The 25119-nt window shown below is 31.0% G+C and overlaps 1 protein-coding gene across 1 annotated transcript in view; it reads right to left on the bottom strand.

The window, feature by feature from the left end:
• Positions 1-25119, bottom strand: part of LOC134711161 (eIF-2-alpha kinase GCN2-like) — an 84145-nt gene that overhangs the window by 26447 nt on the left and 32579 nt on the right. The window contains exons 7-18 of the mRNA XM_063571607.1: positions 20249-20401; positions 18074-18138; positions 17389-17500; positions 16531-16631; positions 14383-14516; positions 13091-13245; positions 11989-12122; positions 11172-11465; positions 10324-10390; positions 3601-3675; positions 1591-1713; positions 294-398 (exon numbers count right to left, since the gene is read on the bottom strand). Of these exons, the coding sequence (XP_063427677.1) occupies positions 294-398; positions 1591-1713; positions 3601-3675; positions 10324-10390; positions 11172-11465; positions 11989-12122; positions 13091-13245; positions 14383-14516; positions 16531-16631; positions 17389-17500; positions 18074-18138; positions 20249-20401 (1518 nt within the window). The remainder of the gene's footprint in view (positions 1-293; positions 399-1590; positions 1714-3600; positions 3676-10323; positions 10391-11171; positions 11466-11988; positions 12123-13090; positions 13246-14382; positions 14517-16530; positions 16632-17388; positions 17501-18073; positions 18139-20248; positions 20402-25119) is intronic.

Raw genomic sequence — 25119 nt, 5'->3', positions numbered from 1 at the left:
TATAGAACAATTTCAATATGAGACTCAGATTGTTCTCACAAAAAGACATTACAATACAAAATGATCAACAAGATGAGTGAAATATTTATGACTAAAGGTATTTCTTGTGAAAACAGTCACAGAATTTTTATTATTATATGCTATGAAATAATAAATTTGTCTTTAAATGTAAAGCCAAGGCTCCGTGTTGAAGACCTATAATGGTTTACTCTTATAAATTGTTATTTGGATGGAGAGTTGTCTCATTGGCACTCACGCCACATCTTCCTATATCTATTTAAGTGAAAACTTACAGATGCCAGGACACTTGTGGTAGCTAAACCAAAGTCTCCAATCTTTACATGGTCATTAGAATCTAAGAAAATATTCACTGGTTTAAGATCTCTGTGAATCATACCCTGAAATTACAGCAAAATTTGTATATATGATAAATAAATGTATAAAATGTATATAAATAAAAATTGTGAATTCCCAGAAAGGATGGACAGTTCTTTTTATTTTGATGTATTGTTTGAAAGGACAGTGTACAATCAGGACCTTGTTAGTCTAATTTTCTATTAATTTTAAATTATTTTTTCAAGATTTCCATTTTTTTTTTAAAGATGTGGTACACAGTATAAAAAATTACATAACTATATAATTACAACAATTTTTGCCTGTTTTAACATAAGTTCTACTGTAAATATTCATCTAGTACTTATATAAGCTAAATTTTCCTTTGAATTTTTTTATCTATCTTTCAAAAATGTGTGTTTGATATTTTTTGTCATTTTGTGGGGAAAATCTTTTTTTGCTATCTTTTGAACTTAAAATCTCTGTGAATATTCTCAATATTTGAGTTTCCTAATGATTTACAATTTGCCTACACATATAGATTATTTTTAAAATTTCAAATTTTGCAATGTATCAATCTCTAGGCTTTAAAGTACCTTAGCACATCTTCTCCTTTCATGTAATAGAGGATCACGGTTGTATTTTGACCTTCACAGGTACAGTACCTGGCCAAAAATATTCGTCACCTGCATTTTTTATTATTATTTCATACAAAAACACATTTTTTCAAAAAATTATTTTGAGGGCATTTATGGTTGGATTTTTATCTGACAACAAGGCCTTAAAAGAGGTAGAATTGTCTAAAGTTTGTTTGCTTATTTGATTTTAGGTTTTTCTTTAGGTGTTTTTGTTTTCTGTTGATGTGAACACATACAATACATTTTTATAATTTAATTTGGTTGAATACATAGCGAATTTCTGAACAGAAAATAATATTTCGTGTTTATCTTGTGAAAAAATGAAAATGATCAACTAAAAAAATTTAACCAAATAAAAAAATAAACCTGTGACAATTCTGCTTCTATTAGTACCAAGTTGCTTAAAATCAAAATAAAAATGACCCCAAAATATATTGTTGAAAAAATGTGTTTTTATATGAAATAATAGCAAAAGATGCAGGTGACGAATACTTTTGGCCAGGTACATGTAATGTACATTGTGATGCATTGTTCATTACTCTTTCTTGAGGTTTTCAGTTAAACCTTAAACAGTTCCCTGAAAGAACATTATTCTTAAAACACTAACATTACACTATACCTGTTCATGTATATGTACCAGACCTTCAACAATTTCCCTAAAAAACCTCCACAGACGATTGATATCCAAGTACAACCCAGCATCAATACAGTTGCGTAATGTACTTCTTTCACAAAACTCCATCTGTCAATGAAATAATACATGGTTTTGTTCACAGACAATGTAACTAGAGGCTCAACGAAGCTATATATGTAATTTATCGATTTAATTGCAAAAGGCATATACTGTGGATTCATTTATTTTCGTGGAATGAGCAAAATTGCTTGTTTGTAGATATTTGATTTCATGGTTTTGCTGAATTTTACATACAAGCTGAAGGAAAATTTGTTATTTGTTGGACATTTAAATTCATGGATCACCTGTACTCAAGAAATCCACAAAAAATTGGTATTCAACAAATAATAAAGAATCCAAAGTACATACTATACATAGCAATCAAAACATATATTACAAAATGACACAATGATTAACAGCAGAAAACATTGTTGAGTAATAATACAACATCTCGTTTTCTATGGTGCTTTAGATAATAACAAAGTTGGTCCAAGACTACAATTATTTCATTGTGCATTTCTTTTAGAACATAACTGAAAATTAAAAAAAATCCACCTGCCTTTTCTCAAAGAAACTTTTACAGTGTGTTGTACTACTTTTGGGACAAATTATATCAAAATTATAGAAATTTTCGTTGGCTCTAACTCAAAATATGGACAATTTTATGTTTAGGGCGTCTTGAAAATCTTTTGACAGCTTCAGAAGTGCTAATTTTTAACCTTTTTCAGCTGGACCAAATCACTACTTTCCTTAAAAATTCTGGACCCAAATTTTTTTACAGTGTAATTTCACCCCTACTTGCAATATGAGGCATTAAACATGGAGAAATAAATTTGGAAGGGGTATAAATATTAATGGCAAGTAACCCACTGTCAACACTAGGGACTATATTTGTGAACAACAAAAATCAAGGGACGACAAATGTGGTCTCGTACCAGTTTATTAGCAGCTTTTAGTAACGTAATTGAGTTTACAGGTATCATAAAGTACCGGTACCTAGCTAATGAATTGCTTATACCAAGAATACATTATAACGTGGATTCATTTATTTTCATGCTTACCAACTTTGTTGATAAAAAAAAGAACTGCAATTCTATTGATACTTGAATTTGTGATAATTTTTATTCTCTAAATTCAGTTTAAAAGCATATTCTAAGTTTTAATTTCTTTAGACTGTTATTTGTGGATCACCTTTTATACTCATGAAATCCAAGAAAAGTAGTACAATTTATCGGTAATTTGTATATTTTCCCTTTGATCTTATCAACATACTGGCTGTATCACTGAAAATATTAGGCAATACATTGAGTGACGTCATAACATTTTGACGTCATTATTACCGATAAACAGAATAATAGGTAGTTTAGGGCAAGTTAAGATATTCAACATGATATAGTCAGTATCAAAAACAAAACTACCTATTATTCTATATGTATCACACAGATTTTAATGAATCCATATTATCAGGAAAGTTTGGTATTTGTATGTCTAAAATTTAGTTATGTTTGAGGCAGTGGGTTACCAGAATATTTAACCTATGAAATCATTTCACTGTCTATTAAAATGCACTGGGTATGGTCTAGTCCAACTAATTATGACGTCTTGAAAGGCTATTATATTTTTTTCTTTGACGAATTACATCGAAGGAAGGCGTCAAAGCAAAAATTTAAAATAGCCTTCCAAGACGTCATAACAATTTGGACTAGGTATGGTCCTGAAATGTAAACAATGAATGTGCTGATGAACTTATTGGCTCTATCAAAGACCAAACCACTAAACGAAGTCCCTGCTATTTAGAAACATCACTTGGACATATTTTTCTCTAAAGAATTAAAAAAAATATTCATAGGTTTCAATTAGATCTTTTATTGATGTTTTGTTTGCCATACAATCTTCATGAAATAAATATTTGTATACTTCTCCAACAATATTTGGATGTAAGTTACTTAAGCTTACCTGTATATATAGATATTGTAACTTGGCTACTTGTTCTGGTTCTATGTTCTTATTACTTTTATTAATACCAGCTTCCTGAAATATACCATAAAATACTATCTATATATATTTATTGTGTAAAATATATAGGTAATGGAATTTCTATGAAAATTTATGAAAGTCTTTCTGAAAATGCTTTAGTGCTCTTAAATTTTCATTGTAAATCAGACACTGATTTAATATTTGATACAAATTGAAATAAGACACACAACATACAATGGAACAAATGATCAAATGTACAAAGAACCGTGAAAAAAAAAATACATTTTCAAAATGACTTGTTTTTTGTACCAGTCTCTTTGATGATGGCAGGTGAAAGATTGAAAGTTTTTGATTAATTATGCTCATCTTTTTACTAATATAAATAGCTATTATAGATGTTAGTTAAACAAGATTAAGATTTGAATTGATATCAACTGGAGTTATTTATTTCAATATAATTATAAACGAGCCTCAGCAAGTATATTATTAGTATTCAAATTATATAGCTAGAACTGATAAATCACAACAGCAATTGAACAGTTGGGAATACACCTTTGAAATTACTACCCACTGGCCACAATGCATTACAATAAGTGAAAACTGTGAATTGTAAACTTATTTTCAATGTCATGCAGTGAAATTTAAAAACCTGAATTTACCTTAACCTCACCTATAACCCTGATAACCAATTTGCTACTTGTGTGTTAATGTAACATGAAAATACAATAATACAGTCAACTCTCATAATCTTAGTCACTGGTTAGTTTAATTAATTTCTAAATATATACAAGCAATATATTCCATATTTTATCATTTACATTTTTCATAAATAATATACATAGATGCACACAAAGAATATATTTATTCCATGTATTATATGATGTTTAGTAAAAAGCACAGACTAATAGCTCCATCTATCACCATATGCATTAAGCTTTCACAAACAATGGAATTCTACGATTTTCTTTGAAATTTTGAATGTGTCAGCACTTATTCAATTTGTTGTGTAATTTCGTAAAACAAATGACTTGACTGTTGACTTACAAGAGATGACTGCACTGTAATCTAACAATGTGTATTTGGGAGTGACAGCTAGTTTATAACATGCATAATCTGTTAGTCGTTAACTATAATACCTACACATAGTGTTGTTGAACCTCTTGTCTGATGAAGGCATGTAAAATTTGATAATATGCTTAAAAAAGATCCATTTTTATATTTTCTTTTACACTGGATCAAATTTGTACATCTGATACATGTATCCATATTTGTGTTTGGTTTAACCTTGTAATAAGAACGTGTCCAAAGTACACGGATGCCCCACTCGCACTATCCTTTACATGTTCCTTGGACCGTGAAATTGGGTAATAATCTAATTTGGCATTAAAATTAGAAAAATTATACTAAAGGAAACATATGTACTAAGTTTCGAGTTGATTGGACTTCAATTTCATCAAAAACTATCTTGACCAAAAACTTTAACCTGAAACTCCCACTTTAATTTTCTATATTCAGTGGACCGCAAAATTGGGGTAAAACTCTTTTATGACATTACAATTAGAAAGATCATATCATAGGAAACGTGTGTACTAAGTTTCAAGTTGATTGGACATCAACTTCATCAAATACTACCTTGACCAAAAACTTTAACCTAAAGTGGGACAGACGAACAAATGAACAGATGCACAGATCAGAAAACATAATGCCCCTCTACTGTTGTAGGTTGGGCATAAAAAAATGACCTGGCTCTTTGACTTACAAAAGATGACTGCACTGTAATCTAACAATGTGTATTTGGGAATGACAGCTAGTTTATATCATGCATAACCTGTTAGCCGTTAACTATAATACCTACACATAGTGTTGTTGAACCTCTTGTCTGATGAAGGCATGTAAAATTTGATAATATGCTTTAAAAAGATCCATTTAAAGACAAATCCTTCTATTCAGATCTACCAATAATATCTTCTTTATATTTTATATTTACTTTAGGTTAGGTAAAAGCTGCAAAATAAGCAAATAAAAAAATGGGGTCACCGACCTCGTTTTCGATTTAGAACGCCGTCTTTTTCATGGAATTTGGAAATCGGGACCTGTAGTCAATAGCAGTGTAATATTTTTTTTTGAGTTGGTTTCCCATAAAACTTGTTTTTTCTGTTAACCAAGTTGTTAATACAAACTATTTTAACAACATTACCAATTTCTGAGGGGAAAATAATAGCGATAAGTTGCTATAATAATTTTCCCGCCTTTATTTATTGTGAAATAACTATAAAAGAATGATGTTTAAAAAAAATTGACCAATAATTTCTCGATGAGTATTCAACAGAATATGCCTTGTTTATATCTAAATAAAATCATGAAATAAAACGATGGGGTCACCGGAATGGAAAAAGAGATATTTCTACAAAAGGGTAAACAATTTGAAATGGCGGGAATACATTGCGCCAATTCTAATATAACGTCGAAAGCCGTTCCGCCGGTTTTGGTGTTATTCCTATACAAATTACGGACAACACAGTTCTCGTTATTTGCTGTTATGTTGTTTGTTTTATTTCAACTACTATTAATGCATATTAATTTACACGTGATAGTACTTAGTTTTCAGTCAGTTTCACAGACACGTAATATAAATGCGGTGGTTGGAAAACAATGCGTTGAACAAATGTACACGCGAATGGCTTATGCTTCTATGAATGACATTTCTATTCAACTTATTTATAGCGCTTATGTGTTCTTCTTAAAATAGTGAATACATTTGTTATATCATTTCATAGTTCAGTCAAAGTATATCTGAAATACAAGACAGACCTTTGCTTTCAATATCATGAATTCTAATTTCGCGGTTAAGAATGTTGTTCCTTTTTATTTTGATGATAATAACTTTAAATCAATAGAAATCTAAGACCCCTAACAATAAAGATCGAGGAGCCGATATTGCAAATATGACTCGGAAAAATCGGACTTAAAAATATCACTTCCAAATGTAGTTTTAAAAAGATTGATTTTTTTATGAACCGGGTTCCGTTCATATCGTAGCGGATATTTATATACGTAGTTCTACATAGATTTTGATCTTATGAACGAGTAGCTAGGCTAGCTGCAATCAATATCTATGAAGCAGCTAGACTAACTACATGTTCAATAGTCATAAATCTACGTAGCCCTATGTAGCCGATATCGCAACCCTGATCTTTGTTTAATTTTAAACGCTTATATAAATCGATCTACAATTCAAAATGTGTTATGTAGACATGAAAATAAATCTGCGCATGGTCAGTTTCAAAATATATTCTTATGAGTAACTAATTTCAGAGTTTCATCCGTATACTCAAATGATTTGACAGAACATGAAGATACAAAAAAAATGTATACGTCGTTTTATTGCGCAATTTTTCTGAAAGATGTAGATATGATAGCAAATAATACAAATTCCACAAGAGACCAATTAACACATGAACTATTTTTAATAGGTCACCGTACGGCCTTCAACAATGAGCAAATCTCATAATGCATATAAAGCTATAAAAAGGTCCAGAAATGACAAATGAAAAACAATTCAAACGAGAAAATAACGGCTTAATTTATGAACAAAAAATAAATACATGAAAAACAAAACAAATGACAAGCTCCTGACCTTGGATAGGACCCGTTTCAGTGCTCGACTGATACCGTTACTTATTCGTTCCGTATTCGCTAAATATCGTGTGTTAATCGGTGAACATTTTAAGAAATATCTTTCATTATTTTTTTTTTATTATTATTTTCTGTAAATTCCTCATCTTCAAACAAAATGACCGTTATAAGTAAAATTATTCTGACATTTCTTTGTTTTAAAAGGATTTATGACAAATTAATCAAAAAGATAATTAATAAATGCAGAAGCACATCTAATGAACCAAATATTTCCTTATTCTATTTACTACGAGGTTTTTTTTAACGAAATGACCGATTATTTTAGGATTGCAATGTATACTAAATTTAAAATCACAAGTTCTAAAAAGATCGTAAATGAGAGATGCTCTTAAAAGATCGATTCAATTTCGTGCAAGTGTTAACGGGTCTATTTATCATAATACTGTTTTGATCATTCATCCATAGGCATCTAGCATATCAAAACTTTCCGTCATGTTGCTAGAAACTCGGTCTAAGTATACCCATACAGTTGTCATATCGTGATTATGAATGGAACATAGTCCGACTTTTTTTCTCAAATCAACTATTATTTTTTTATGCCCCACCTACGATAGACTAGTAGGGGGGCATTATATTTTCTGGTATGTGCGTCCGTCCGTCCGTCTGTCCCGCTTCAGGTTACAGTTTTTAATTGAGGAAGTTCTTGTTGCTTATGATATGATCTCTCTAATTTAAAGACCGACTTTTGACCCCAATTTCAAGGTCCACTGAACATCGAAAATGAAAGTACAAGTTTCAGGTTAAAGTTTTTGGTCAAGGTAGTTTTTTGATGAAGCTGAAGTCCAATCAACTTGAAACTTAGTAAACATGTTGCTTATGACATGATCTTTCTAATTTTAATGCCAATATTATTTTTACCCATAAATTAGATTATTTTACCCAATATCACTGTCCATTGAACATGGAAAATAATAGTGTGAGTTGGGCATCCGTGTGCACATTCTTGTTGCATATGCATTCCTCTTTAATTCTTCATTCCGACAACTTTTAAACACAGGCAGGCTTATGTTGTTTTTTTATAAAAAGAAAATTGCGCACCTAGTACATAAATATAAAATTTGGCAAATCGGATCATACTCGGGAGTGGTCAAATACAAAAACCTACAATGTTAGAAGCGTAAATGTAAAACTTCTCTAGATGGACTTTATTTTACACGTATGCGTCGTTTGGTTACTGAATATTATATTCGTGTAAAAATGTTATCGCCTTACACATTCAAAATACGCATGTGCAATTTGCCATATCCATATAGGGACGTTAGGTTTCTAATTCTATAGATACATTGAATTTTGATGACATGATTGATGATTTTCGTACTTTCTTAATGATTTGTGGAAATATAAATACATTCAATTTAAAACCTACTAGGCTACCCAAGAGATTGTCTCTATAGAACATATCAATCCATACACGTAGCAAAGCATGGAAATTAGTTTTATATTATAATATGATTGGCCAATCCCGAAATCCCGGACTTAAAAAAACGAAATCCCAAGGACACTCAGGTCCCGAATTTAAATAAAGTAAAGTTTAAAAGTATTCCCGAATCCCGAAATCCCGAGCTTAAAACACCCGATCCAGGAGTCCCGATAAAGGTCCTATCCCCCTCCATCTTGTTGTCGAGTATCCAGATTTTTGTTTCGTCTCTTGACAGTTGTTAGTTTGCTGTATAGTTTACTCTCTTTTTATTCATATATTTTATCATTTGCTGTTTTGTTGTTTGTTTCAGACACACTTAATTCACACAATTAATTTATATATCCAATTCTGGAACATGTCTTTTATTTAAAAACAATTTTCATTTTCTTCTCGGAAAATCTACTTATCAAAAGGTTTGTCACTCTATCCATCAGCTCAAAGAGGAATAACTCTCATTAACGTTTCTAGTTCGCGGAAACCACGACGTCATAAAACGCTGACGGCATAGTACTGTTGCGCTGGTATATGCGCATAAACAATAGAGGGATTTGTCTTTAATAATTTTTTTTTACACTGGATCAAATTTGTACATCTGATATATGTATACATATTTGTGTTTGGTTTAACCTTGTAAAAAGATACAGACTGATTGGAAATATATAGAGAATATGATATGGCATTTTCAATATCGCATCCGTATTAACCAAAGATACCAATATAATCCCAAGAGCTCTGCTCGAGGGATTATATTGGTTGAGGGTTGATACGGTGTGTGATATTGAAAAAGCCATATTATATTCACTTTATCATATATATATACCTCAAGTAGATGTTTTTTATGTGACATGATGTCATATAGATAAGGAGGTTTGAAATGACGTCATACAGATTATAGGTTTGACATGACGTCATACAGATTATAGGTTTGACAAGACTTCATAAAGATTAGGGTTCTGATTTTAGCCTTTGCAACAGTGACTGCAATCGATGACGTGACGTATTACAGATTAACAGTCATTCATTTTCCCTATATTCTATTTTTGATCATGTAACCTAATTGTTTCACATAAATTCCTGAGGATGTATTATCATTTGAACTTTCAACTCCTAAAATTTATTTATTTAGCTTAAATAAGTTGGTTTACAGTAAACTAAATTTTCACATTAAAGTTGACACTGGTTTCAAGAGATAAAAAAAATATTAATTTTTGTGTACTGTTCTTCAAGGTTCTATTACGTTATTCACAATAAAAAAATATATACAGTAAATTCAAAAATGTTTGCTATGTTTTAATTTTTCAAAGAGATTTGATTTGCACAAAAAAATGCATTTAAAATTTACATTATGTGCCTTTCCATGTAAATTTTTTCAATACTTTTGTACTCATTTATTTAATTTAATATTAACGCAAAACAAAAATAACAGACTTAATACCAACAACAACCACTTAACTACAAACCCCTGACTTGAGACAGGCGCATACACAATGTGGCAGGCTTTAACATGTTTGTAAGCACTCATCCCTCCCCTACGTTGGGACAGTGGTGTATACGAGTTTCATTATGTTTAAACTAGTATAACCTACCTCATCCTCAGACTTGTCAGAACTATCATGTTCAAACAGTACATCATCTGAAGTGTCCATCTTTCCACTGTAATAAACAAAATACCTACATTCAAAAGTTTTGGAAACAGATTATGATCGAGTTATACATGTATTGCAATTTTTAAAGAATTGACAAAAATACAAGATTATTTTTTGTGATTTCAGGGAAGTCTGCATACAGATATATGTATTTATATCAGATATTAGAATATGAGTTTTTATCATTGTTACACTCATCCAGCTGCGTTATTCATAAAAACCTCAAAATAATGAATTCTGAATTTCCAGTTTTCAAACTGTATGATGATACCATATATTCAATTTTTCAATATCCTAAACAGTTGTTTTTACCAGGCCACGTCCACTTGTATTTTTTGTCTATCTGATGAGTTAAGCCTTTTTCAACTGATTTTTATAGTTCGTTCTTATGTTGTACTGTTATACCACTGTCCCAGGTTAGGGAAGGGTTGGGATCCAGCTAACATGTTTAACCCCGCCACATTATTTATGTATGTGCCTGTCCCAAGTCAGGAGCCTGTAATTCAGTGGTTGTCGTTTGTTTATGTGTTACATATTTGTTTTTAGTTTATTTTTTTACATAAATAAGGCTGTTAGTTTTCTCGTTCGAATTGTTTTACATTGTCTTATCGGACTATGCGGTATGGGCTTTGCTCATTGTTGAAAGCCGTACGGTGACCTTTAGTTGTTAATGATTGTGTCTTTTTGGTCTTTTGTGGATAGTTGTCTCATTGGCAATCATACCACATCTTCTTTTTTATATTTATTTAAAAATAAATTAACATTTAATTGAATATAAAGATTCTTACAAGAAAGATGTTCCAAATACTTCAGCTTCATCTTCTGAATCTGACGAATCATTGTGTATTTTCTGTATTCCTGTCGTATTATAGGACATACTCCACTCTACGGACACATCTCGAGCTTGTGGAGCAAACTTCTCAATGTCATCCGTAAAATTCAGACTATTCTTCATTAAGGAACTGCTATCGCTGGTCGTTTGAGTTTTTCCAGTGGTACCTGTGCCTGTGGTTGTGGAGCAAGATGTTGACGAGTCACTGAGCGCTGGATCCTCACTAGTCTCGATCCACGAATTATAATACCTGTCGTATAAAATAAGTGGTAGTTGAAAAATCTAAAAGAACTGATATCGTTTAGTAATTCATGATGTAAATTCCCAGAGGAAACTAAAATTAAAGGAAAAACTCTTTTATTACTGTTCTTCATCTAAAAGTCTCATCAAGATCTTCAACATGGTGCAAAGAACGCACTTTACTGCAAGTTCAAATGACTCTTCAGTTTTATATTTTTATTAACTGCAGAATTTGCATTACATTTTCATATATTTCAGGTCATTGCAGATAATTTTTAAAACAATTTTATCTCTATTCAGTTAACATCCATCCAAAGTTTTGTTCTTGTTTTGTATTTTCTTCAATGTACTGTGAATTCATCTATGGATACCAATTTTCCTGGATTTCATGATTTCAGGGGCACCACAAATTTAAATATCAACAAATTACAAATTCAAATACATGTATCAAAGAAATTAGTCCTCACAAAAATAAATGGCTTCTCAGTAACTTAAGTTTATAAAAAAAAAGTATGTAAATACAATGTAGTTACCTGACAACGTTTTCATGATTGAGACGAGACAGTAATTTGACCTCCCTGGTAATTTTCTTGTTGAAGTATTTACTTTTAGGATTCAATGGTATTCTTTTAATAGCATACTTTCTTCTATCTAGTTTATTCCTAACCTGTAAAAAAGAAGAAAATGTGTGTTTACAATGGCAATAAAATCTTGATACCTGAATATACATACAAAGATGTCTTTTTTGTTATCTGGATGTTGTGAAACCCGTCAAACCTAACTTGTCATGGACTGATGATTTAGTTTGGATTAGACAGGTGATCAGCTTAAAGTTCTGATTAATGAGTTCATTTAAGACAGGTTTTTGGCTTATGCAGTGTTATATTTTCAGCAATTTAACTATTTTGTAAAAGGTACTTTTATTTTTAAGAACCACTAAGAACCTAAGGGATATTTTCAATGTTTGAACAGTGATTACAATATTAATAATGATATGCCATTGGTTGAATAAACATTGTTTAAGATGTTGTTAGCCAATCATAAAATTTGGTGAAAATCTATTATTATTTTACCCAGAATGCTTTAGATTTTAAAATGACAAACTTATTGATAATCACAATGACCAGTTTTAGTACTGAATGCATCAAACTGTCATACAAAAAAACCTGAATTTCAAAAAGGAATAATGAACCATGAGATGATTAGACACCAGATTTCATGCAAAAATGAACAAATCACAAAATCTTGGTTAAAATCCTTATTTGGTGTTTCAAGTTCACATCATATAATGAACATGTGTGCTAAATTTATAGTTGTTGTACCCAAAACTTAATGAAAAATTTCCTTGAACAAATTCATGAAAGTGACTGATACAGGAAAGACCAACAGAAAACAGACAGACAGACTACAGGACAGATTGACACTGGTCTGACAGCAGTAAGCCTCCCCTTATTTGGCCTTTTAATTTCTTTGAATCAAGCATCACTGATGAGTCTTTTGTAGATGAAACCTGAGTCGGGCATTTATACAAAAATTTTATCCTGGAATCTATGATAAGTTTATCTAAAACCTGCTCAATTAAGCAAGAAAATGGAGTCAAGGTCACATGACAATGCTAGTTCTGGATGTAATTACCTCAATGACATCACCAAATCCTCCTTTCCCTAGGGACCTAAGGACTTCAAATTCATTAGTTAGACGGGACTGTCCACTGGCCTCCAAGGCTGTGATGAAGGGTAAATCTGCTAAGTCATCATCTTCTGAATCATTGTCTTTGTTTACATCTTGTTCTATAAATAGAAAAATACTGTTATCTTTCCTTTTTTTGAATTTGGGATTTTTAGGTTATGTAATGATTGAGAATTTGATACTACTTTTTTAAAACAACTATTTAATTCAAAATAATTATAAACAATCAGAATCTTAGGTGAGTTTATTATTACTATTCAAATGAAAAGACAAGAGTTGATATCAAGCATTATCCAATTCTCACAAGTTGTTAAAACATTGTAGATATAGGAAGATGTGGTATAAGTGTCAATGAGACAACTCTCCATCCAAGTAACAATTAATAAAAGTAAACCATTATAGGTCAACCTATTTCTCTTAAATGGCAAACATTCTATCAATGTTGAATAGAGAGTTTGTGACTCATTGGTCAAGTCTTTTGCACATATCAGTATGACATCATATGTCCTGTTCCTGCGTCAAACTTCATCAGATAATTTTTATTTTTTTTAAAGCTCCAGAATAGGATAAGATTTGACAATAATAAAATTTGGAGGTAATCTCCCTTGCCATTGGGGAAATGTACATAATAATAATGAAAAGATGTTGGGCCACATGAGTTTAAAACAAAAATATTAAACTAAGACATAACTTATTTCTCAAATATTTATTATCCTTGAAAAGGTCCAAAGGAAACATGCAACATGGCTTGTAATGTTCATTTTGATTTGATTACATCAAAAATTTTCAAGGCATCAATTCATAATTGATGCTATGAAAACATATTTCAAAAGCACAGACAACATATTACAGGTTTTAAAGTATATTTAGATTTTGTTTTCAATCAGTTTCATAAGAATAGAGATAATAATATTGTATTTTAAGCTCAGACAGCATCAATTTGTAATTTGATGGTTGCAAATACCCAATTACTAAGTCGTCTCCAGTAAACTTCATTTGTGACCATCAAATCACCAATTGATGCTGTCCAAGCTTTAATGTTATCTCCTCATTGTACAACTAAACTATACTCATTACAGGGCCTTTTAAAGCTGAATATGCGGTTTGGGCTTTGCACATTGTTGAAGGTGGTACGGTGACCTATAGTTGTTAATTTCTGTGTCATTTTGGTCTTGGAGAGTTGTCTCAATGTCAATCATACCACATCTTCTTTTTTATATAACAAATACACAACATACTTTTCTCGTTTTCTTCTGTAGCAGCTGGTTTGTGAGGAGCGTAATGAATGGTGTGTGGTAATTCTTCTTTGATAAAACTATGGTCCAATAATTGATAGACTGACCAGCGATGTCTCTCATCTTTCATCAAACATCTAAAATAATTTTAAAAGTTCAAATATAATAAATTTTATACTGTTGCAAATGTCATGATTTATGATAATGATATCATTTTACATTTCAGTACCAGACAGTTTTACACTTATGCTATTTTTATTAACTGCAGAATTTGCATTACATTTTCATATATTTCAGGTCATTGCAGATAATTTTTAAAACAATTTTATCTCTATTCAGTTAACATCCATCCAAAGTTTTGTTCTTGTTTTGTATTTTCTTCAATGTACTGTGAATTCATCTATGGATACCAATTTTCCTGGATTTCATGATTTCAGGGGCACCACAAATTTAAATATCAACAAATTACAAATTCAAATACATGTATCAAAGAAATTAGTCCTCACAAAAATAAATGGCTTCTCAGTAACTTAAGTTTATAAAAAAAAAGTATGTAAATACAATGTAGTTACCTGACAACGTTTTCATGATTGAGACGAGACAGTAATTTGACCTCCCTGGTAATTTTCTTGTTGAAGTATTTACTTGGGATTTTTAGGTTATGTAATGATTGAGAATTTGATACTACTTTTTTAAAACAACTATTTAATTCAAAATAATTATAAACAATCAGAATCTTAGGTGAGTTTATTATTACTATTCAAATGAAAAGACAAGAGTTGATATCAAGCATTATCCAATTCTCACAAGTTGTTAAAACATTGTAGATATAGGAAGATGTGGTATAAGTGTCAATGAGACAACTCTCCATCCAAGTAACAATTAATAAAGGTAAACCATTATAGGTCAACCTATTTCTCTTAAATGGCAAACATTCTATCAATGTTGAATAGAGAGTTTGTGACTCATTGGTCAAGTCTTTTGCACATATCAGTATGACATCATATGTCCTGTTCCTGCGTCAAACTTCATCAGATAATTTTTATTTTTTTTAAAGCTCCAGAATAGGATAAGATTTGACAATAATAAAATTTGGAGGTAATCTCCCTTGCCATTGGGGAAATGTACATAATAATAACGACTGACCAGCGATGTCTCTCATCTTTCATCAAACATCTAAAATAATTTTAAAAGTTCAAATATAATAAATTTTATACTGTTGCAAATGTCATGATTTATGATAATGATATCATTTTACATTTCAGTACCAGACAGTTTTACACTTATGCATACTTGATTTCTTCTCAACCTAATATTTTATTAATTAGTGAAAGGGCAAAAACCGAAATTATTCATATAACTTAATATAAGTCCTACAAGAGTATAACATGTTAGCTGAACTATTGCACCTTTTTTTTAAGGTACCAGCTGAACCGACCCTTCAGGTGCAGGATTTTCTCAATGTGTTGAAGACCCATTGGTGGCCTTGGGCTGTTTTCTCCCCTATATTGGTCGTTCTCTTTCACAAATTTCTCATTTCCATTTTCCATTTTATTTTGCCACATCATACATGTTCAGTCCTTATTTCTACTAATGAGTTTGAATATCCTTTTCAGGTTATCTTCCACCTCTCATTTTCATACAAATTATACAGTTGAGAAATCTTGAAATAAGGGGGAAACATTATACTGTGGATTCATTAATGTTCATGAAAACCAATTTTTCCTGGATTTCGTGGGTCCAAGTAAACCGTGAAATGAAATGTTCATTGAATTAAAACTTTTCCATAGGCTTGAATGCAGAATTCAGCAAAACTGTGAAATTAAATACATGCACATGTACAGTTATCTTATTCCACGAAAATTGGTACCCACGAAAATAAATGAATCCACAGTAACCTACTAGATAGATAGATAGATACTTTATTCTCCAAAAACTAAATACAAGTTTACAGAGAAACATACACTATAAATACATATACAATAGTTAAGGTAAACAAATACATTAAGATATTTTAAAAGTAAAAAAATATAATTTACATAGTCTGAATAATCTTTGAGTGCACCTTGTCTTTTACTGAGATAATTTTCTTTTTTAAATCTCATATCAAAGTCAGATTAATGAATATAAGTCATGCAACACTAATCATACTTTGTTAAGAAGTCTTGAAACACAGGAGGGAAATTTTGTGGTATTTCTGGCTTGTCTGGATCAGCATCCAATCCAATAGCTACAGATAACAGGATCAAACCCTGGAAAAAGAACAAGATAGTGAATGATGAAAGGCTTTAACAATTTATCTTTTTTTTTAATTTATTTTCTTCTTTCAAAAACGTGACTTTGAATTCAGTTTGAAGACTTTTTCTTTCATCTCCATACCTTCATTATTTAACCTAAGTAGAAGGACACTCAACATGCATAAATAGCTCTTTGTGTTTGGAATTCAATTTGTCTATTTTCCATTTTCTGTTTTCTGGGATTTTTCTTGGTTGTTGGTTTGGTTATGTGTTTGGTTTGGTTTGGTTTTTTTGTTTTTTTTTGTTTTTTGAACTTTTTATTATTAGGGGGTATTTTACAAATATAATTGAGCTACAAAGTACAAAATAAAAGGCCATATAAACATGCCATATACAATAATTTATGTTTTCATCTATTAATTCAAGTATAAATAAAATAAATTGCTTGGCTGATTGCAGCTGGATATGACTGTAGATGTCAAACCCAGAAAAGTTTGGCCCAAAATGGACACAATATGCACGCTTGATACAGGTCTGAATTTGGTTTGTAATCAAATTTTTGACACTGAATAACTTTAGCCAAAGAACTTCAAGTTGGTTATATGATTTGAATTATATCATTTTTTTGGCTTTTGTGCAATACACTTTGCTGTTGCTAATTCACCCCCCCCCCCCCCCCACCCCCCCAAAAAAAAAAGTTGAAAAAAAAATCTTTTAATTTCTGGAATCTGAAATGAGAAAAATTGTCCACCTTCAAAATTAAGATCCTCACCAATTGGTAAACATCTCCTTTCTTTCCTCCCCTAACTGGTATCAGTTCTCTATCTCCTGAAAAATGGACACCAGGTCGGGAGGACTCCACAGCATAATATAGATCAGACAGCCTGAAAAACAGAAATGGATAAAGTGGAAAATTTGCAACTACTTTTGTTGTGTATACTTCAACTTTGTGGTTTCAGGTTCATAACTGCGGTAATTGCACATTACTACTAACAACTACTTAAAAGAAATTAGTACACAATATACACTTTTATTTAAGTTCATTTTATAATTTTTCTCAATAAATTTTAAAATCAGAATTTTGTATTATATAATTATAGCTTTAGAGAAATTAACATGTGCTTCACACATTTTTCGGAGTTTCAGGTAAGCAGAGCCCTATTGGTCATTTTTGATAACAAATCAGTGTAAATTTTCCTGTTTGAATTGTTGTACACTAGTTATTTTGGGGCTTGCTGTTCAGTGCTTGCTGTTCAGTGTGAACCAATGCACTGTGTTGAAGGCTGTACTATTGACTTATAATTGTTAATTTTTTATACATTTTGACTTGGATACAGAGTTTTCTCATTGGCTCTCATACAACATCTTCTTATTTATATCAAGTAATAACCATACCCTATTTTAATCATGAAACAATGTCTGAATTACAAATATCTGCTATCAGATAAAATACATACCTCTTATCTATACTATAATCTCCAATCCTAATTCTACCATTCTTATCAACAACTATACTGGAAGCCTGCAATATATGAATGATTGTAAAAGAAAATTACAACATAATGATTGGTGCCATTTCAGATTACAGAGGATTTTTTCTTCCACAAACTCAATTTTTCACTCAATTATCTTGAAATTCGATCAAGATTTTTCTAGATATTGTATGACATCAAGAAAAACATAGACTGATGCAGTGATGGAGAGAAGAAATATTCACAAAAGCAATATTTATTTTAATACATACAAAATTAGGTAGTTACATAAAATTGAAAGTAAACACTCTACCAGTCACAAGAAATCTAGCTGACACCTGTCATATAACCAATTGTATTTGCTAATTGAAAATTAAGCCTAAACAAGAATGTGTCCCTAGTACACGGATGCCCCATCTGCACTTTCATTTTCTATGTTCAGTGGACCATGAACATGGGGTAAAATCTCTAATTTGGCATTAATTTTGGAAAGATCATATCATAAGGAACATGTGTACTAAAGTTGATTGGACTTCAACTTCATCAAAAACTACCTTGACCAAAAACTATAACCTGAAGCGGGACAGACGAACGGATGAACAGACAGACAGACAAACTGACGCCCAGACCAGAAAACAATATACCCATAAATGGGGCATAAAAATGGGGCATAAAAATGGGGCATAAAAAATAATTTAAGACAGCAAAGTAGATAATTCTGTTTTAATTGTTTATTACTAAGACTTGAATAAAGAGCCAGCTATTCACACTGTAAATTAATGATGTCTCTATTCTGGTCAAAGGGTCAGAGTTGTCCTACTTTTTTAAACAAAAAATTTGTTGAAATTCATAACATGTTTCATGTGCAGAGAAATTTTACTGATGACCAGTGTTTGATTGGATTACCTCTTTCTTATTGGTCAATCATCATATTGGGTCAGCAGAAGTTCATATGTAAATGTGTTTTGGTCACTTCCTTTTATCATCAGCATTTGTCAGATATGTAACTAGTAATTCTTATCAAACAGTGAGTTTGTTAAAAACAATCTGACTTATAATTAATTTTTAGATAAAAACTTTCTTTATGTTCTTAATTCAATTTTGTCAAGATGGAAGTGATTACTAACCCAATAACCCAATTTTCACCAGAAACTCAAGTTTCAGGAAATAATATAAATATACTCATTTTGATGACATTAAAACTAAATTAGTTTCCTGGATAAAATTTGATTTACAGAGATAGTCTCTGTGCTGTTTTCTAGCTTATCACATATCTATTTCAAGTAGAATTATTTACATAGGATTGCTGTAAAATCACTGTGTGGGTTTTTTTGAAGCATTAATTTCATTTTAATTTCCTCAGTTTGATTCTGATACAAATTTAAAGTATTGCACAAGATCATGTTTTTCTTGCAATTGCAGAAGTATGAAGAAGGTATGCTTTCTGAGTATATCAGCTGATAGTTGATAGCATACTTTGAGCTTGCTTGCTGTATCCATAATTTTTTACTATTTTATTTATTATGTCTGTTTTGTTCACGCATCTTTGTAAATATAACGGAATTTGATAAGACTGTTGTAAAAGTGAGAGGTTTAGCACTATAAAACCAGGTTCAATCCACCATTCTCTACATATAAAAATGCATGTACCAAGTCAGGAATATGACAGTTGTTGTCCATTCGTTTTATGTGTTTTGTCATTTAATTTTGCCATGTGATTAGGGACTTTCCGATTGAATTTTCCTCAGAGTTCAGTATTTTTGTGATTTAACTTTTATTTTGCAGGATTAGCAAGCATTGTTTGTTACATACAGCATTAATCTATTTCATATTGCCTCTGAAATGATCTAAAATGTATGTTTTGTATCAATATGATTTAATCATTTATTAATCCAGATAAAAACTAATTGGTTAATTTAAACATATTTATTTATAGTGGATTGGGAAACAAGTTTTGCAACTTATATTTATCCCTTTCTACATTGCGTTCCACCTAAAAATCACTTGTTAAACATAAAAATATTGCTTTTGTTGTCTATTGTGCTGTTAGATTGCTGTCAAATAGACAATAATTAACCCCCCATCCCATCCCCCCATAAATCATAATTAATTGAAAAAGCATACACTTTAAATATAATTTGTTGAACTGCAGTAACCCACCCTTAGATACTTATGTACCACATCTTTTTTGTGTAAATATTCTAATCCATACAAAATCTCCTCTGTGTAAGCCTTGATGATATCTACTGACAATGGACGTGATTCTGTTATATGTATGTTGAGACTTGCACCTCCAGAGTAATCCATTAAAATCTGTTTGCAAAATATATATAAGAACAATTGTAAGATATAGAAAGAAAATTGTATAAAAACTTACCTAAACCAAAACTTTAATATGCATAACTGATACAAATGCATCAACATATATTTTTAAGTAACTCAAAATATTGACTGAGATCATTTTTAGTTTCATGACCAATATATATTTGTTGCAAATGGTAAATGTCCTTTATGATGAGTTGACACTGACATCACTAAAATTATAATGCTCTGTTGCAATCTTAGTAACAAAAAAAAAACAGTGCACTTTTTATTGCACCAGAGGCACATTTTGAAAATCAAGACCAATCAGGCTTAGAATAAGACTATGGTAAAAACATAACAAACAAAATCCAACTGAAGAAGTTTGAATTGATTTTAGTTTAAAATTTGTAATGAGGGATTTAATCAAACATTTGTTCATTTTCCTGTTGTGTTTTTTTCGGCCATGATTTGAAATTCTTCTGAATTGCCTGATTCTTACAAAGATGAGCACTTTTTAAATATCTCAACAATTCATTTATAATTTGTAAACTTCAAAGATGCTCAAAGCCAAAAGATATGAAAGTCTAAAACCAGATAGGCAGATGAAACCAAAATGTACCATAAAGAAAGTAGTCTAAACAAGAATATTGGATAAAATCTGAATTTTGCCTCAAAATTCTTATTAGGGGTTGTGAAATTTTGTCAGATCCTTAATCAGATTTGTGATGTTTTAAATGGAGTTATATTGTCAATTTTAGGTGCTCTTGTAATAGCAAAATATAAAAATATCTTTATTAAAAACAATAACTGTAACCCACTGTAAAACAGAAAATAGGAAACCACAAAATCTGTCATAAGTAACTCTATTTGAAACATCACATACATGATAGAATACGGAAACTAACAATTTTCTTGACCAGAAATTAGTATATTTAAGCAAAAACAAAGATTTTAATATCATAAATCCCTCGAAAAAGGAAACAGGAAAATTGTCAGATGTAACTGTATTTGGAACATCACAAAGATGATAGTTATCATAATATACAGATACTGACAAAATTTCATGTACAGAAATTACTATCTACAGTGAAAAATTTAGATTTCTATCAAGAAATATCTGAAAACAGGAAAGAGGAAGATTTTTCAAATGTAAGCAAATTAATAAATTTTGTCAATATTTCTCAAAATAAATACTGAATGACAAAACTATATTTATGATCTATATCTTACTGAAATTCTTCCTTTTATATCAAAACTAAAAAAAAAATTAGATATGGACCATGCTCCTCCCTCCCTCCCCTCTTTCCCCTTGTACTGCTCTGCAATATGCATGGGTATAGTCTACATATTTAAGATTCGACGAACACATACAACTTGAAATTGTTATGCTGTCTGTAAAACACAAATGATGCCCGGTGTCATATGGTATTTTGAACCCCCTAAAAAGTGAACCCGGGGTCAAAATACCAAATACACCCCCTTTTATAGCATTAATTTAAAATTAGGGTTTATTGACAATCATTAGATAAGAAACAAGCTATTTTGTTGAAAATTTAAGTTCCTGCATTTTATTATGACATCGCAAGGTGTACTAATACCCGGGGTCAAAATACCATGGGGTTCAAAATACCATATGACACGGGGCTCACCATAGGATATTATGAATTTAACACTATGTATCATGATAAAGTTGTAGGAGAAGATAACCAGATAAACTATGATCTCTAAATGCAGCTAGTACAAAAAAGTCAAGCTACCTGCCATAATCAAAATTTTTGAAAAAAAAATCTAAATTCTATGGCCCTGCACACACCTCCATTATGTGTTTGAACATCCAACAAAATATTAAAGCTGTGTCTCTCAAACTGTAGGAGGAGATAGGAGGACAAACCATGATCTCTTAATGCAGCTTGTACCAAAAATATGCCGAGGTCCAACTACCTGTCATTTTCAGAATGTTTGGGGAAAAATCAAAATACTAAATATAAACTTAAAAGCCATGTACAACTCCATTTGTTTTTGAATATCCAACAAAATGTTACTCTTTATATATGCAGCTTGTACCAAAAAAATGTCCAAGTCCAACTACCTGTCATTTTTGGCATATAAAAAAAGAAATCAAGATCCTGTGGTAAATGCATTGCTCCAATATGTTTTAAACATCCAACAAAATATTAAAGCTGTCTCCAAAACTGTAGGAGGAGATAGGGGGAGAAACTATGATCTCTTTATGCTCTCTCTATTAAGTCCATTACTACCTGTAATTTTCAGAATATTTAAAAGTAATCAAAATCCTGTAGCAATGCACACCTCAAATACAAAAAAAAATGTATGTGTATGAACATCCTACAAAATATTGAAGTTGTACCTCCAAAACTGTATGAGCAGATATACCAGACAAACTATGTATCTAAATCCAGATGGACAGACGAAAGGACAGAGGTACTAATAGACAGATGGATGGACAGGGGTAAATTAATATGCCCCACAACATTTATTCACATGCCATGATGGGCGTCAGAAAAGTTAACAATATGTATATCATGATTCTATCAAACCTCTGTTGCAAAGACTCTTTAAAGGTATGGATAGAATTTAAATTATGCATAGCTATTATGTTTAAATTGTCCCAGAGCCTGAAAAGTAACAGAAAGAAAAAATTGTTGATACTTATTCTAAAGTTGAGTTATTTGTACTTTATAAGTTAGCCTATCAGGTGTAATACCAGCAAATCATAGTACATCACATCTGGTTACTTACAAATAAAAAAATTGTAGGGGTTCCTCAGAACCTAATGTCTCACCTACTTTTGCTGTTAATTGTAGGCTCAACAAAAATGAGGAAAAAAAATAACAAAAATTTTCCTCTCAATACTATCTTTTGATTGTTAGGGACGACAGAAAGATCGATGTAGGAAAAAAAACTTAAATCAAATAGTTTGGGGTGGGGTTAAAGTTCTGCAAGTTTTGTATATCTAAAATCAATTTTTTACATATATCCCAATTGGTAAATCAATTTTCCCCAAATTAAGTTAAGAGGGGGGGGGGGGGGGGGTCAGTGAAAAAACTATGAGAATTAAGTTGTTTATCCTACATTGACCTTTCGATGTTGTCCCTTAGAAACTTCAGTCCAAGTTCTGTTAAAATCTAGGGAAATTTATGAATCTTACAAATGTTTTTAAAAACTTTAAATGCAGACTGTATGTAATGGTAACTAGAAGTCCATTTTCAGTAAACAAGTGAGGACACGCTGAAATGTCTCGCCTTCTTTACTAATCATATATATCATGTCATGATGTTGATAGTTCTAAATATAAAGCCTTATTACACCATGTACATTGTCACATAGACTTAACATTAAACAAGAAAACTAAAAATTGACCAATGAACCATGAAAATGAGATAAAGGTCAGGTGAACCATGCCAGGCAAACATTTACAGTTAACAATTCTTACATACATCAAATATAGTTGACCTATTGCTTATAGATTAAGAAAAAAGACCAAAACACAAAAACTTAATACTGAGCAATGAACTGTGAAAATGAGGTCAAGGTCAATAAAAACCTGAGCAACTGATATAGAGATCATAACATATTTCCATACACCAAATATAGATGACTTATTGCATATAGTATTAGATAAAAAGACCAAAACTAAAAAACTTAACTTTGACCAATAAACTATGAAAATGAGGTCAAGGTCACATGACACCTGCCACCTAGACATGTACACCATACAATCATTTCATACACCAAATATAGTAGACCTGTTGCATATAGTATTAGATAAAAAGACCAAAACTCAAAAACTTAACTTTGACCACAGTGAGTGAACCATGAAAATGAGGTTATTCAGAGGTTGTAATTTGTTCTTGTATATCATATATGTTTTTCATTTATTATTTTGTACATAAATAAGGCCATTGGTTTTATCACTTAGATTTAAGTTTTCATTTGTCATTTCAATGGCCTTTTATATCTGACTATAGTTAGGCCTATAGGGTATGGGTTTAACTCATTGTTGGAGGCTGTACAGTGACCTATAGTTGTTAAATTTATGAGTAAGTTGGTCTCTTATGGAGAGCTGTCTCATTTGCAATCATACCACATCTTCTTTTTTTTACCGATAAATATCATGCATTTGGCTTTCCAAATCATAAACCTGATATCGTTTATGAATTTTTGATATATATATATATTGTTCTCAATCATAGACTTAACTTTCACACAATCAGTAAATCTAATGACTCCTGTTATCTTGTTTCAGTTTCTTACGGAAGTAAACATTTGTATTTAACATTTTAACATGTTGAACAAAAAATCATAGAAGGAATAGAAATATCTGAGACACATCTAATAAAAATGGCGTCCTCCCAGTCGGTTAAAAAAGGTCAAGTTCCTGTTAATTGTAAATTATGTGAAACGAAGAGAACAATTCAGTGGAAATGCATGGACTGCAGTATACTGATGTGTGGCTATTGCACTGACAATGTACATTCAAAATTCAAAAATGCAAAGGATCACAAAATCATTAGTATAAAAGACGTTGGCATGTATAGAGAAGAGATGGATTTTACTAACATTAAATGTGCGGAACACACTGAACAATTCTCATGTCTTTACTGTGGTAAATGTCAAATCCTTGTGTGTCCAACCTGTATTACAAAAGTTCATAAGAAGCATCATTTAATCGAAATTAGTGATGCATACAACATCAAAGTTAACAT

Source organism: Mytilus trossulus, chromosome 3, assembly GCF_036588685.1.
Source record: "Mytilus trossulus isolate FHL-02 chromosome 3, PNRI_Mtr1.1.1.hap1, whole genome shotgun sequence".
Lineage (NCBI taxonomy): Eukaryota > Metazoa > Mollusca > Bivalvia > Mytilida > Mytilidae > Mytilus > Mytilus trossulus.
This window is presented reverse-complemented; position numbering and strand designations above follow the sequence as displayed.